Source organism: Simochromis diagramma, unplaced genomic scaffold, assembly GCF_900408965.1.
Source record: "Simochromis diagramma unplaced genomic scaffold, fSimDia1.1 OVJJ01000646.1, whole genome shotgun sequence".
NCBI classification, from domain to species: domain Eukaryota; kingdom Metazoa; phylum Chordata; class Actinopteri; order Cichliformes; family Cichlidae; genus Simochromis; species Simochromis diagramma.
The window spans coordinates 6132041-6145163 of record NW_024387279.1 but is presented as its reverse complement, the minus strand read 5'-3'; the positions used below and the strand labels follow the sequence as shown (position 1 = coordinate 6145163).

The 13123-nt window shown below is 38.6% G+C and overlaps 1 protein-coding gene across 2 annotated transcripts; it reads left to right on the top strand.

The window, feature by feature from the left end:
* The first annotated feature begins 623 nt into the window (after positions 1–623).
* On the top strand, positions 624–13061 carry trpc4apa (transient receptor potential cation channel, subfamily C, member 4 associated protein a). 2 transcript variants are annotated; one of them, XM_040002933.1, is made up of 18 exons: positions 624–902; positions 3325–3453; positions 3591–3707; positions 3841–3898; positions 4012–4067; positions 4204–4332; positions 4936–5137; positions 5291–5476; positions 5599–5741; positions 5830–5961; positions 6060–6118; positions 6228–6413; positions 6590–6680; positions 6768–6908; positions 7019–7130; positions 7467–7579; positions 7775–7981; positions 10351–13061. In XM_040002933.1, the coding sequence occupies exons 1-18, from the start codon at positions 777–779 to the stop codon at positions 10486–10488; spliced, it is 2325 nt and encodes a 774-aa protein (XP_039858867.1). In that variant the 5' UTR covers positions 624–776; the 3' UTR covers positions 10489–13061. The 2 variants fall into 2 exon arrangements, with proteins under 2 accessions (XP_039858867.1, XP_039858868.1); XM_040002934.1 differs by lacking the exon at positions 624–902 and adding an exon at positions 928–1522.
* The last annotated feature ends 62 nt before the right edge of the window (positions 13062–13123 follow it).

The following is a 13123-nucleotide window of genomic DNA, read 5'->3' as shown; positions in this document are numbered from 1 at the left end:
CATGTGCAGATTCTGTGAAATAACCAAACAACTTCGAGGGGAACATGCTAAAGTCCATTTGCTATGCTATTCCATAAAAAAAGGAAAAACATGCTCTTGTACTGACACATGCATAGCCACACACGTATAGTACACTCATAGAGACATGTAGCCACAGCTTTAAAAGTGCAAAGACATCCGTGTTAGACTGCAGAGGCAAAGCAAGAGAAACACTTTCTCTGGGTGCCGAAGTGGATCACTGAATTCACGATACACTTGCTATCAGCACACAATATCCTCAACACTTTTCCATTCGTTTTGCAGTTTTCGAGTTTTGAAAACAAGCTGCACAAACTGATGAATGACTTATGTTTTTTTAGTCGTGCTGGTTACCATTGCCGCAAAAACACGAAACTACTGTGAAACGAATACTTGTACCGAGCTTGCACTGCAACAACTCATCTTTTAAGTACGTACGTTTAAGATTAATTAACGTAAGTTCAAGTAGTTCAAGTGTCCGTAGAATTCAGCCGCCGCCAATAACGCCTACGCTTGTGTGCAATATATAAAAAAATATAAGAACGCAAAAATAATTATGGCAGGCCTGAATTTTTTTTATTTTTTTTATTTTTTAATTTGTTTATATATCGCGGTATATATGTATAAGAACGTAATTACCAAACGCACAAGCTCGTAGAGTCTGCTTCTCTGCCAGCAGATGCCGCTTAATTACCTCAAATAATTCATCAAAGCCTTTCACTTCCTGCCCAAACAGTTCAGTTCAGGAAGAAGAAATAATGGCGACGCTTCTGGGGTGCGAGTCCCCTTGTACGAGAGGAAAACGAAGAAACTACAGTAGCAATATCATCACGAAGTTCACGGCCACTAAAATCACCGGCCAGGGCTTCAGTCGAGGAACACAGGTGGGAGAAACGACATTTGTTTTGACTGTTAAACCACTCGAAAGTTGATCGACTGAGACCAGGGACTTACGCTTGGAATCGAGCCTGAAAGGAAGACGTTGTCCGAGAGACCTAGCTGGAGCTGTAGTCGCTCCTGTCAGCTCGGGCTTGACTAACAGGCTAAACATAACGGGGTGTGATTTTTCTTAGGCAATTTTAAACTATGATACAACCTATTGCCAGGAAACATGTTTTTGCTCGCTGACAATCCAAATGACGCTGTCACTGCTACAAGTGTATGAGGAAAGCTCCGTTGAAGTGGCTCTTTTGTTGTTAGCTTTACATTAGCTTAGCATTGGAGGCCAGGTTTTGTACGATATAAAACATTTTAAAGTCGGTTGTCTTCGGACTGTTCTTATGCCCGTTGACTATAATAACGTAAATATTTCTACAGCGCCCCTCACTTTATTTTCTAAATACTGTAATCTTGGTATAAACGACAGTAAGATTTGCTAATGGTAGTGAAGGAGCTAGCGACAGCTAACTAGCTAAGCCAGCAGAATAGCTCAGGTGATTACGTAACAGCACTAACCACAATAACTATCGTTTCCATAAATGGGTACGCCACAACAGCTGTTAAGGTATGTTAACGTTCGCAGGTTTATTTTTGTGCCATTTACACGATATTTCTAAGTGTGAAGGGTTGGTTGGTTTTTGATTTAATGCTAGCGACAGCTTACGCCAACTGTTTAGATTTTCACGTATCTTCGTGCATACGAATGTCGCAGCTCTCCGGGTGTTTCCACACGTTCAGCTCATGCATATCTATTATGATATTGCCCGTTTCATCCTAAATAAAGCCGTCAAATTGCAAAGCTGATTAAACCCATTAACACCTTTTTTGTTTTCAATGCATATGTTAGTGGCGTGACTGTCACATTTCCAGCTAACGTACTGCGTAATGACGTTTACAAAGAAGCTTTGTTCTTAAGTAGAGGTTCTAATAACGCAAGGTATTTCCAGCGTTATCTGTTAACGCCCCCGATAACCCTGAACACGTCGACTTTAAACAAGTTTTCTTAGGCCGTCCAGGGAATGTTATGAATTGCTGTAATTTGGGAAAACACAGGAGTCCTGCCAGTTCTGCTGACACATGAACAGATTTTAAGGAGGGTATGTCATGTGCTGTGGTTTGAGCCTTCAGTTGTCAGAGCAGTCCACTTGGTGTTTTAGGTTGAACTGCCTCTGAGACATGAATTAAAGCTAATTATTTGATCATTCTTCAGCTTTTTGCCCAATTTCAGCAAAGTTGGTGGAGATGGTGGAGCATGGCCAAAACAATTACCCATTAAATTTTGTTACAGATCATTTTGTTTAAAATTGCCTGAAAGGTTCTTAGGCCTTGATTGATTACTCTCCGAGTTTTTTTTTTTTTTTTTTTTTTTTTTTCATTTCATCATCTTTAATATAAAAAAAAAAAAGGGGGCAATGTTAAGAATTGGTCAAATCATTTCATGTGAAAGTGACAGTAGGAAGACTGGGCTTGTTTTCTGTTTTCACAACCAGTACTTGCCCAGAGTTAAGATATCACACATTGTAATAAAGTCAGTTTGTCAGTTTTTCTTTCGCATATTTTTAACTTGGTCAATAATGTTTTTGTGTAGATGTTCTTTTCTTCCAGGAAGTTTATATGTCACAATAAATATGTGTTTCCTGTGATCAAGGGAGGCAATGACTCTGATCTGAAGGTCTCTATGACTTTAGATTTCATAAGGTTTAAATAGAAACTCTGTTGGGGCATGTTAGCTTTTGTAGTCTATGGTATGATCAAAGGTGTGGCTTTTTTAGTTTCATTTAAAAGAAGGCTTACTACCTTGCTGTACTCATAAAATGTTTCTTTCTTTGAAAGTTGCAAACCTATTGGAATGAGAATTTTATTATTTATTTGACTGACAACACACTCATATTTTATGGGTATGTGTTATAGTCAATGTCACGCTGCTTTTATGTTAAAGATGTAATTTTATTTAAAGGTCTAAAAGAAAATTGTATATTTTTACTATGTATAGCTGATTTAACACAAACCTCATACAGTGTTAGAATAAAGTATGAGAAGACCTTCTCACATAGCGGACAGTAAATGTCAGACTGATTTTTCACTACTGAAAGTACTATGTAGTATTGTGGTTTCTGAGCAGAATGTGCAGGACAGAGCATATACTCGTGGTGAATTCTCAAAACAATTACCTGTGCTATTCACAGATTGACTTAATCAAACATTACAGACTTGAAACTAGGGAGCTGGTGGGATAAAGTCTGTTTAGTGCTAATTGGATTGATTCTGACATTTGCAGTCTCATATACTGCTCCTCTAAGTAGTATCTAGTTCAGGACTGCAGTGCATGTTTGAAAAGGGCTCATGTTGCCTCTTTATGTGTTGTAGCTCCCAGGAGGCCTGCTTCAGGAGAGAGATAAACGTGCCAAGTGGAATGGCATCCCTACTCTGCTGCAGAAGCTCTATGAGAGCAGCCATCCCAACAGTGACCTCTCCCATGCCCACACCTTTCTTAAGGTATCCACATAGCACTAGTCCATCAAAGGAGGCAGTGAAATGACTGGTTTTAGCTTCTTCTTTTTTTTTTTTTGCTTAGTGTTTTACTTTGAAAACTGGTGGGGAAAATAGTAATGTGACCACTGTTTTTTTGGCAGTTATTATTATCCCAGCTGTCTGTGGAGGCCATGTCCTTTGTCACAGAGGACAGGAAGACCGCTCAGGAATCCACCTTCCCCAACACGTACACTTTTGACCTCTTTGGTGGAGTTGATGTAAGTCTTACATTCTTGTGGTGTTATTGGACTGAAGCTGTTATTTCTGAAGAATAAACTCTCATGTATAGCTCAACTCCTCCTGAGATACTGGAGAAATAAATGGTTTTCTCATTTGTCTGTGTTCATAAAGCTTCTAGTAGAAATCCTGATGAGACCTACACTAACTATGCAGAAGAAGAAACCTAAAAGTAAGTAGGACTGCCATAACATCTGTCCGCATTTCTGCGTTTTATTTCTACTTAGTTTTTTTTCCTATAATCCTGAAACAGTCAGATTAATATTTGTGCTTCTGTTACAACAGTGAATGATGACCTGGTCAAAGACTGCCTTAGTGTTCTGTACAACTGTTGCATATGTGTAAGTACCATGTTACATCTTTTTCATATAAAATATGCCGCACACATCATATTTTCCCTTCCAGTTGTTTGCCTTGATGCAGAATGATTTTTGCATAATTTAATGACCGTGTAAAATTCCTTGTTTAAATTCATAGACGGAGGGCGTCACAAAGAGTCTGGCTGCTAGGGATGACTTTGTTCTGTTTCTCTTCACCTTGATGACAAACAAGAAGACCTTTCTGCAGACTGCTACTCTTATTGAAGATATTCTTGGAGTAAAAAAGGTCAGAGTTCTACTTGGATTAAGTGACAGTAGGGGGTAAATGTATTTATGGATCTCTTGACTTCACTTTAATGTATAGTTACTCAACTATTTAAAAAGGATTTTAAGCAATGGATTATAATCATGTGTTAGCCATGCGACAGACTGGCGACCAGTACAGGGTGGACTCTGGCAAAAACTCCAGTTACTTAATTATCCATAACTAAGCCAGCTATCTGTCAGAGCACTGTGGAGATTATAAAATGCGACTGATTTAATTTTATTCTGTGTGCTCCTGATGGTTTAGACATCTCTCTCACTTCACTTAGCAGCTTTCCTTAATCTTTTTACTAATTATGACAGATAAACCTTTGGTCCATGAAAATGTATAAGTCACAGTTAGCCTAGTTAGTATGTATTATTCTGATCATTTGTCAGTTTTGTAAATACAAAGGAAGTAAATATTTTCAGGTCTTATGCTTAAACTGGCATGTAGCATTTATACATATATCTGCTGGGTCAAATCAAATTTAGTCGGGGTCTGTCTCAAAAGTTACTTTTGAAAGTGTTGCAATGTCTGCATTCTGTTCACATTTGATGTTTTACATCTGGTCACACCTTTCAGGAGATGATCCAGTTAGAGGGCATCCCTAACCTGTCGGGTCTGGTCCAAAGCTTTGACCAGCAACAGCTAGCCAACTTCTGTCGCATCCTTTCTGTCACAATCTCAGAACCTGATGTGGGAAATGATGACAAGCACACCCTGTTGGCCAAAAATGCACAGCAAAAACGCAATGCAAGTCCTTCACGTGCAGAGGTCAACCAGGGTAGGTTGTCTTCAGAGTTCAAAGATTTATTGGCTGTGTAATGTATTTTGTACAATAGCAAGAGTGCATTTGACTGTGTTTGTTTACCCTGTTTCTGACACTTGTAACAAGAAATGTCATTAAACTGAACTAACAAGCATTGTTTTCCAACAGTAACCCTGCTGAGCATCCCAGGATTCATTGAGCGGCTTTGTAAGTTGGCCACTAGAAAGGTATCTGAAGCCACAGGTGCTAACTTCCTGCAGGAGCTGGAGGACTGGTACACATGGCTGGATAATGCTCTGGTACTGGATGCTCTCATGCAGATGGCCACTGAGGAACCTGAGCAAAGCAGTACAGGTGAGGAAAAAGGCATTTATGATACTGCTGACTCATGGTTGCATTCCCATGAACTTTTAATAATACATTTGGACATGTTTTTTTGTTTTTTTTCTGTTGTTTTTTTCTCTCCTCACCTACAGAGTCGTCAGATGAGAGTTCTCTGGCTACCAGCCCTCTGAGACATCGACTGCCCCAGTCCATGAAGATTGTCCATGAGATTATGTATAAAGTAGAAGTACTGTATGTGCTCTGTGTTCTTCTGATGGGCCGTCAAAGGAATCAGGTACTCTTCCCCACCATTAGAGCTGAGCTTGAATTTTTTGTCTGAACAGAGTTAAATTGTTTTTTTCCTCCCCTGTAACTCCTCTCAGGTTCACAAGATGCTGGCTGAGTTTCGTCTCATCCCAGGGCTCAACAACCTGTTCGACAAGCTCATCTGGAGGAAATATACAGTTTCGAATCACGTGGTGCATGGCCAGAATGAGAACTGTGACTGTAGTCCAGTATGAAATTTCAATTCAGTAGTCCTAAACTCATCATTACAATTGCATATCACTTTTTAAAATATGGAGGGTGAACACTCTTTATTCCTGTCACACAGGAGATATCCTTCAAAATCCAATTCTTGCGATTACTTCAGAGTTTCAGTGATCATCACGAGTAAGCAGCGTTTTGTTTTTTTTTTTTTTTTGGTTTTTTTTTTAACTTTTAACCTTAAATGAAATATCAAATCTTGATTTACCTTTTCAATATGTTCCCCATCTTTCAGGAACAAGTACCTCCTTCTAAATAGCCAGGAGTTGAATGAACTGAGTGCCATTTCCATGAAGGCTAATATCCCAGAGGTGGAAGCTCTTGTCAATACAGATAGAAGCCTCGTGTGTGATGGGAAGAAGGGCCTCCTCACACGTCTCCTGACTGTCATGAAGAGGGAGCCTCCAGACTCGTCTTTCAGGTAAGTGTCATGTAGGCCAAAGACGGAGATAATGCAGATTATATAGTCAGCCATCTCTTTAAAAGTCTGACATACACATATTGGAGAATCAGAGATTGTGCCATTTAATTGACTGCTCGGGGTTTCTCTGTGTAGTTTGCTTTAGCTGATTGTTTCTCTTGGGTATTTATATATAGATTCTGGCAGGCAAGGGCAGTGGAAAGTTTCCTCAGAGGTGCCACATCCTATGCAGACCAAATGTTCCTTCTGAAGAGGGGCCTACTAGAAGTAAGATAAATGTTACCACCCATGTACAGAGATCTTTCTTCTTCTTTAGTGAATCGGTGTTCACTTTCCATTTTCATTTCTCGACAGCACATCCTGTTCTGCATCATAGACAGTGGTTGTACATCTCGCGATGTCCTTCAGAGTTACTTTGATCTGCTTGGTGAGCTCATGAAGTTCAACATTGATGCTTTCAAGAGATTCAACAAGTATGTCAACACTCCAGAAAAGGTATGATGATAGATCCTAGTATTTATTAAGAATATATATATACTGGCTGAAAAAGATCTTACTGCATTGTTGCTAATGGTTTTTTCTTTTTTCTTTTTTTTTTTTTTTAGTTTCAGATGTTTTTAACACAGATCAACAGCTCCCTCGTGGATTCAAACATGCTAGTACGCTGTATCGTTCTTTCATTGGACCGCTTTGAGAGCCAGACTGAAGATGTCAAAGGTAAATGGAAATTTGATGGTTGTAAACTGGTGTTTATAGAATATTTAAGGCAGAACTTAATATGAGCATTTTCTTTTATTTATTTTTTCTTTTTGTTTTGTTTGGATCTTTGGGACTTTAATGTGCGTAAAGAATACATAAAATTAATGATTGCTGACAAAATCTAAAAGAAAGCAAAGAGTTTGAAGTGGAATTGATAGCTGATGAAACAATGTGCGCCAGAAGTGAGAGTACATTGATACATTTATTTGATTTATTACGTTTTTGTTTTTTTTTGTTTTGTTTTTTTTCCCCTCCACTTTACAAACCTGTTTTGTGTTCTTTGTTGTTTCCCAGTAGTGGAGGTACTTTCTGAGTGCTGCTTGCTATCGTACATGGCCAGAGTTGAGAACAGGCTGTCGTTCCTTTTCCGACTGGTCAACATCATCAATGTACAGACACTCACACAGGTCTGGGTTCATTTACACCTTGCCACATGTTTTCATAGAAGATCATGGTGATTATTTAGCAAAAAAGTCTGTTTAAAAGTAAACTGTAAGTCAGTTCAGAGACATTTGGCATTTAACATAATTTTGTTTGTAGTGTAAACTTTTTTTTTTTTTTTTCCTTTTTCCAAATTATAACTGAGGTCTGTTTCTCTACAGGAGAATGTCAGCTGTTTAAACACCAGTTTGGTGATTTTGATGTTGGCCAGAAGAAAGGCTAAACTGCCCTTCTACCTCAACGCCCTTCGTGAGAAGGAGTATGCTGAGAAGTACCCGGGCTGCCTGCTTAACAACTTTCACAACCTACTGCGATTCTGGCAGCGCCACTACCTCAATAAGGACAAAGACAGCACTTGTCTGGAGAATGTGAGTAGCTGAACGTACAAACACTCAACCAGGTCCATCATCACAGGCAGGAAGCAAGAATCTCTTCACTTATATTAAGTGGCATTTGTGTTACACCTTCAAAACATTCCACAGTATAAAGGTTTGCAAGCACAGTGATAAAACCAAGACTTTGATTGCTGTGCTGCAGCACTTGTAAATTGTAGAGGTGCATAGAAGTTCTTTCAGATTAGATATTGTCTTTCATTTTTGTGAAGAACTTCTGTAAGTCAGGGACTTTCCATACAAGAACTGAAATACCCACCCCACACCACCACAACTAAAAACCTGCCCTTCTAAAAAATAGTTTCTTTCTGCTGAATGTTTAAGTGCCACATATCATCTGCAGCAGTAGCCACCACCAGTCAGGAATCCCTGTTAAATCCACCTGCCCATCACCAAACAGCAGACAGATAAATTTGGTGTCGAGCATTAACAGCCAGGTTTTTCCATCAGGGGTTAAATAAAACTAGAGTAAAAGAAGAAAATGTATGTGCTCTTTGTGTTCTCCACTCAAACTGTGATTAATTAATTGGAGGTAAACAAATATAAAATTATTTTTATATTATTTAATATGAAAAAAATACACATGCTGGGACTGAAGTTATACCAAAACCGAAGTGTTTACTTTTGCTGTAGCGTTGTCTCAGAAGAGGGCTTTTTTTCCCCTTTAATTTTCACATGGCTGTTTAAACATTGATTATGTAAGTAGATCTAAAATATTTGACTGCCTTATAAAATTATCAACTCTATGAGCAACATTTACTCATTAGTGGGACTTAATGCTGAAGATGGTGCAACAGATTTTGCTGTGATGGGAGGGAGATGGAGGGCTCGGTCCCTTTCGCAAGCAACAATGTGACTAACAGATGTTTGGAAATAACTTTACAAAATAGCAAAATGGTCATTGAGCTCAAAGTAAAACAATCTAAAAGTTCTATCACAGGAATTCTGTAAAACCCAGACTTCTTACTGTTTTCTGAAGCCATTTTCTTTCATTTGTAAAAGAACCTGTAAAGATGTTTCTTAATGTCCCACTCACTGTCAGCATAACAGTTTTACAAGGTGATGTAAATGTGTTTGTTTTGCTTGCTCTGCTGCCACCAAGTGGCAGATGTCTCCAACTTGGTTGCTACAATTTTCCATTAGATTTGCACTGTCCAACCTAATTACACTGGTGACTGCCACAGGTTAATGACTTTGACACATACCAACTTACTGTAGTCTTCAGTACCCTTCAAATTTAAACACTATAAATGTATAGGGTACACAGACACTGCTTAACACAAGAAGTGCTTCCTGTGGGAAATACTTCTATAAATGGGGTCAGAGATTTTAGTTGGCATTTGATGCTTTGCCATTGGTTTAATTTGGAAGGGAAACATTTAATTAGTGGTGGACAGTTTGATCAGGTCATGTAGTGACAGAGTAAAGGATATTAGCACATAAGCCCTCATTACAGAGATGTATGCACTTTTTGTAATTCTTTGGTGTAGAGAGATGGGTTTTTTGGGGGGGGGGCAGAGCTTATTATGAAAGAACTAATTTCATAAGTTCAAAATGATTTAATGCTTGCATCAGGAGAACAGTGCCGATCCAAACGTTTGACCCTACAACAAGGTGATTTTTGAAGCTCTGGGGTGTTGTGTAGGGTGTTTTGCATTTTCAGTGGTTTCATGTTTAAACGATGCCAATTATGATTTGTGGTGTTAGTCACCAGATCTCAGCATCATTGATTACCGCTATTTCTATTTTATTAAGGTCTTTGAATCTCAGTTATCAAAACACAAAATTAGGGAAAACTTTTAGCCTAGATAAACAAGTCTTAAGTCTGTTCTGGTGGCAATTAGTGGCATTATAACAAGACTATTATTTATTTATTTATTTATTTATTTATTTATTTATTTAATTTTTAAGTATTATTATTTTTGAACACTCATCTGTAAGTGTTAACATTGATCCAAGAGACATCTAGCTAACCTATTCTGATTTAACCTATTTCTCACTACAGCCTGTACATACTTATAGTTATAGAATATTCACAACATACTTCATACCGTCTACATTATAACATACCATAATAGACCCATTTCTGTAATATACTCACATATCTATATTATTGCTAATATATATTGTAATATATCTATATCACTAAAGCACTTCTGGATGGATGCAAACTGCATTTCGTTGCCCCTGTACCTGTGCATGTGCAATGACAATAAAGTTGAATTCTATTCTATTTATCTGTTCATACAAACCAGTAAAAGTCCTTTTACTGGTTTTTACTTTTTTTTTTTTTTTTTTTTTTTTTTTTTTTTGGTTCTTATTCATCTTGGTTTTCCCTTTTTCAGAGCTCCTGTATCCCATTCAGCTACTGGAAGGAGACTGTATCAGTGCTGCTGGGTTCAGACAGGACTTCTCTGTGTGCCATAGCGAGCTACATCGATGAACCATTCATGGATCTGGACAGAGATCTGCTGGAAGATTGACCTCCAGTGTGTGCACTTAGTGCACTGGGGATGGGATGGGGCAGATGGCCACATGGAGCATGGACACCTAAAGCTGGCAATGACCCCGCTGAGCTGAGCCGTCCGGCTGCTTAGGAACTGTGTTCTGGATGTAAAAACTCACCTGTTTGCTGTCTACACCTTCGCATGGAGGCTGTCATCACAGATTTCAGCAAATAGGAGTTTTCCTGGCCATAGTCTTCTCACTGAGTTAAATCCGCTTTTCAAGAGAAAGAAGAGGAAAACCTGTATGCCCACCCCAGATTGGCCACATGGTATAACAGACAATTAAACAACCTTCAAAAAATGACATCTGCATTGGTTGTTTGCTTTAGGTGAAATTTAAATAAAACTTTTTATATAACCTAGAAAGTTCTATGATAAATATGTATGATTCAACAAGTTATGTTAGGAAAAAAAAAATGGACTTGGTTTGGAAATTACCGCAGCTTGAACTTTCACGTGCAGGTTAGTGGTGTGTCACAGGGCTGCCAGGAGTCACCAGCCTCACTCTCGCACTAACTTCATGCTCTCTGTTGACTCCATGTCACTCCACTGCCTGAGCTTGGAGGAAAATGGCTTTTTACTCCCCCCCCCCCCCCCCCCCCCCCCCCCCCTTATAAGTCCTCTAAAAAGAGAATTTTCAATGAACCCGTCTGTCTATTTTATTAGGTGGCTATTGTTCATTGGTGCTTTCTGGCTCCACTCAGCACATTTAGGTAGCTTGAGGGTGTGCTGGCATTTTCCACATATCACATGGGGTACCTCTCATCTAAAAACCACCCTTCAGTTATGGCTTCAGAAGCCCCACCCAGGGACTCATTAATATTATTATTATTTTTCCAAGATTATTTTTCTTGACTTATATTTTGTGTTGTTAAAACGGTGGCTTTTAGCTCTGGATAAATTGTAGAATAAAATATTGCACATTTGTTTTTATTGTTTATATTTTAACCCATTTGTTAAAAAAACATCTTCATTATGTAACAGAAGCTTTTGTGAGAAAATGCTTTGGGAAGAGAATAAACTATGCAGGTGTAAGTGTTAAAATAAGAGTTTTTGTTCACCCCGTACCCAAAGTTTGCTTTATGCGAATTAGCTTTCAACCCAACATCAGCATTTGATTGGAAATCCTCCACTTTCTCTGGTATCTGGCATTTCCTGAAACCTACAAGCTGAGAATGACAATCTTCTTGGTGGCTCCTTCTGCATAGCACAGCTTTAGTTTAAAGGAGAAACGATGAGCGTGGCTGTGTTAAAGTTGTCCACAGCCTGAATGTGCTCCTGTTTTGTTGAAATGGAAGATGCAGAGCTAAAAAGATTTGGGTGTGTCCAGTCAAACAAGTACAAATGAATCAGCTACCTCATGTTTTATCCCAACGCCGTACAGATCAAACCACTCCTAATCACAAGTGTACAGATTTAATCCCAGCACGTTGTGTTCACGTGAATGTATGAGGGCATTTCCGACACCACGAGTTGTGCTTTTTTTGCCTTGAGATGCAAGTGAACATGTCAAATTTTTTTTGAAGCCTTCTATTTGCTTTAAAGCTTCTTAAGGTTCTCCTATTTTTTAGCTTTTAGCATGTCTTAAAACTCTTGACTGGTGTGCGCAAACTTTAAATGACTTCATCTTCTGTGCTTTGCAGTGAAAGTAACGCAAGTACCCGTAAGTGCTTCTTTTTCGAGTTCTCCATTTCTTTGTTGGATGCCCAAGAATATTTACAACGGTGTTCTTCAGGACAGATTGTTTATTACGCTGTTATTGCTTCAGGCGTTGGTGGTAGAAGTCGGACGAAGCTGTTGGTATGAAAGCATGAATGGTGTGAGCTCTTTGGAATACCTGTATAAACATTTTCTTCGCCCTAGTTTCCGTAGCTTTGTGATGAGTTTCTGAGAGTGACCCTTCTGTATGATGCACAAGAGAACTGGTTCTTTATAGTAATGCTGTATGTGGTGTGATCCACCCAGTAGGCCTTAGTTTTCATTCATTAGTTTGTACAGAAAAAAATGGTGAAATGTTATCCTCTTTGGCCAAAAACATGCTGCATAATATAACACACTATTTGACTTATTTTAGACCCCTGACTTTGACTTTAACTGTACATTTTATGTAATGTTTAGCATGAGGGGGACTGTCATAAAGAGCCCTAAACACACTTTTACAACTGATTATATGGTGCTTTTTTTTTTTTTTTTTTTTTTTTTTTTTTTTGGGGTGGGAGGGAGTGAAGGAAGATGATTGTATCTCACTAGGATTGACGGCATCTATGGGGTTTGCGACAAACGGCATTTCAAAGATGCTGACAGTGAGTAATGTCGTGTACAATCTGTCGTAAAACGGCTTTAGGAAATTATACATCTATTTTTCATCTTTATGGTTAATCTCTGACTAACCCTGTTCAACTCACAAAATCTGTTCCACATTCTAATAAACACTTCGGTAACAAACTTGCCCTCATGCTCCTGCTCTAATGCTGGTATTCAAGTTTAATTTCCTTATTTAACAGCTGTTTGTCAAATTAATCATATAATAAATTCTTCTTTAGACTGTCTTTGTTGAATCGCATCTCTCTATCACATTGACTGACTGACTGACACACACACACACACACAC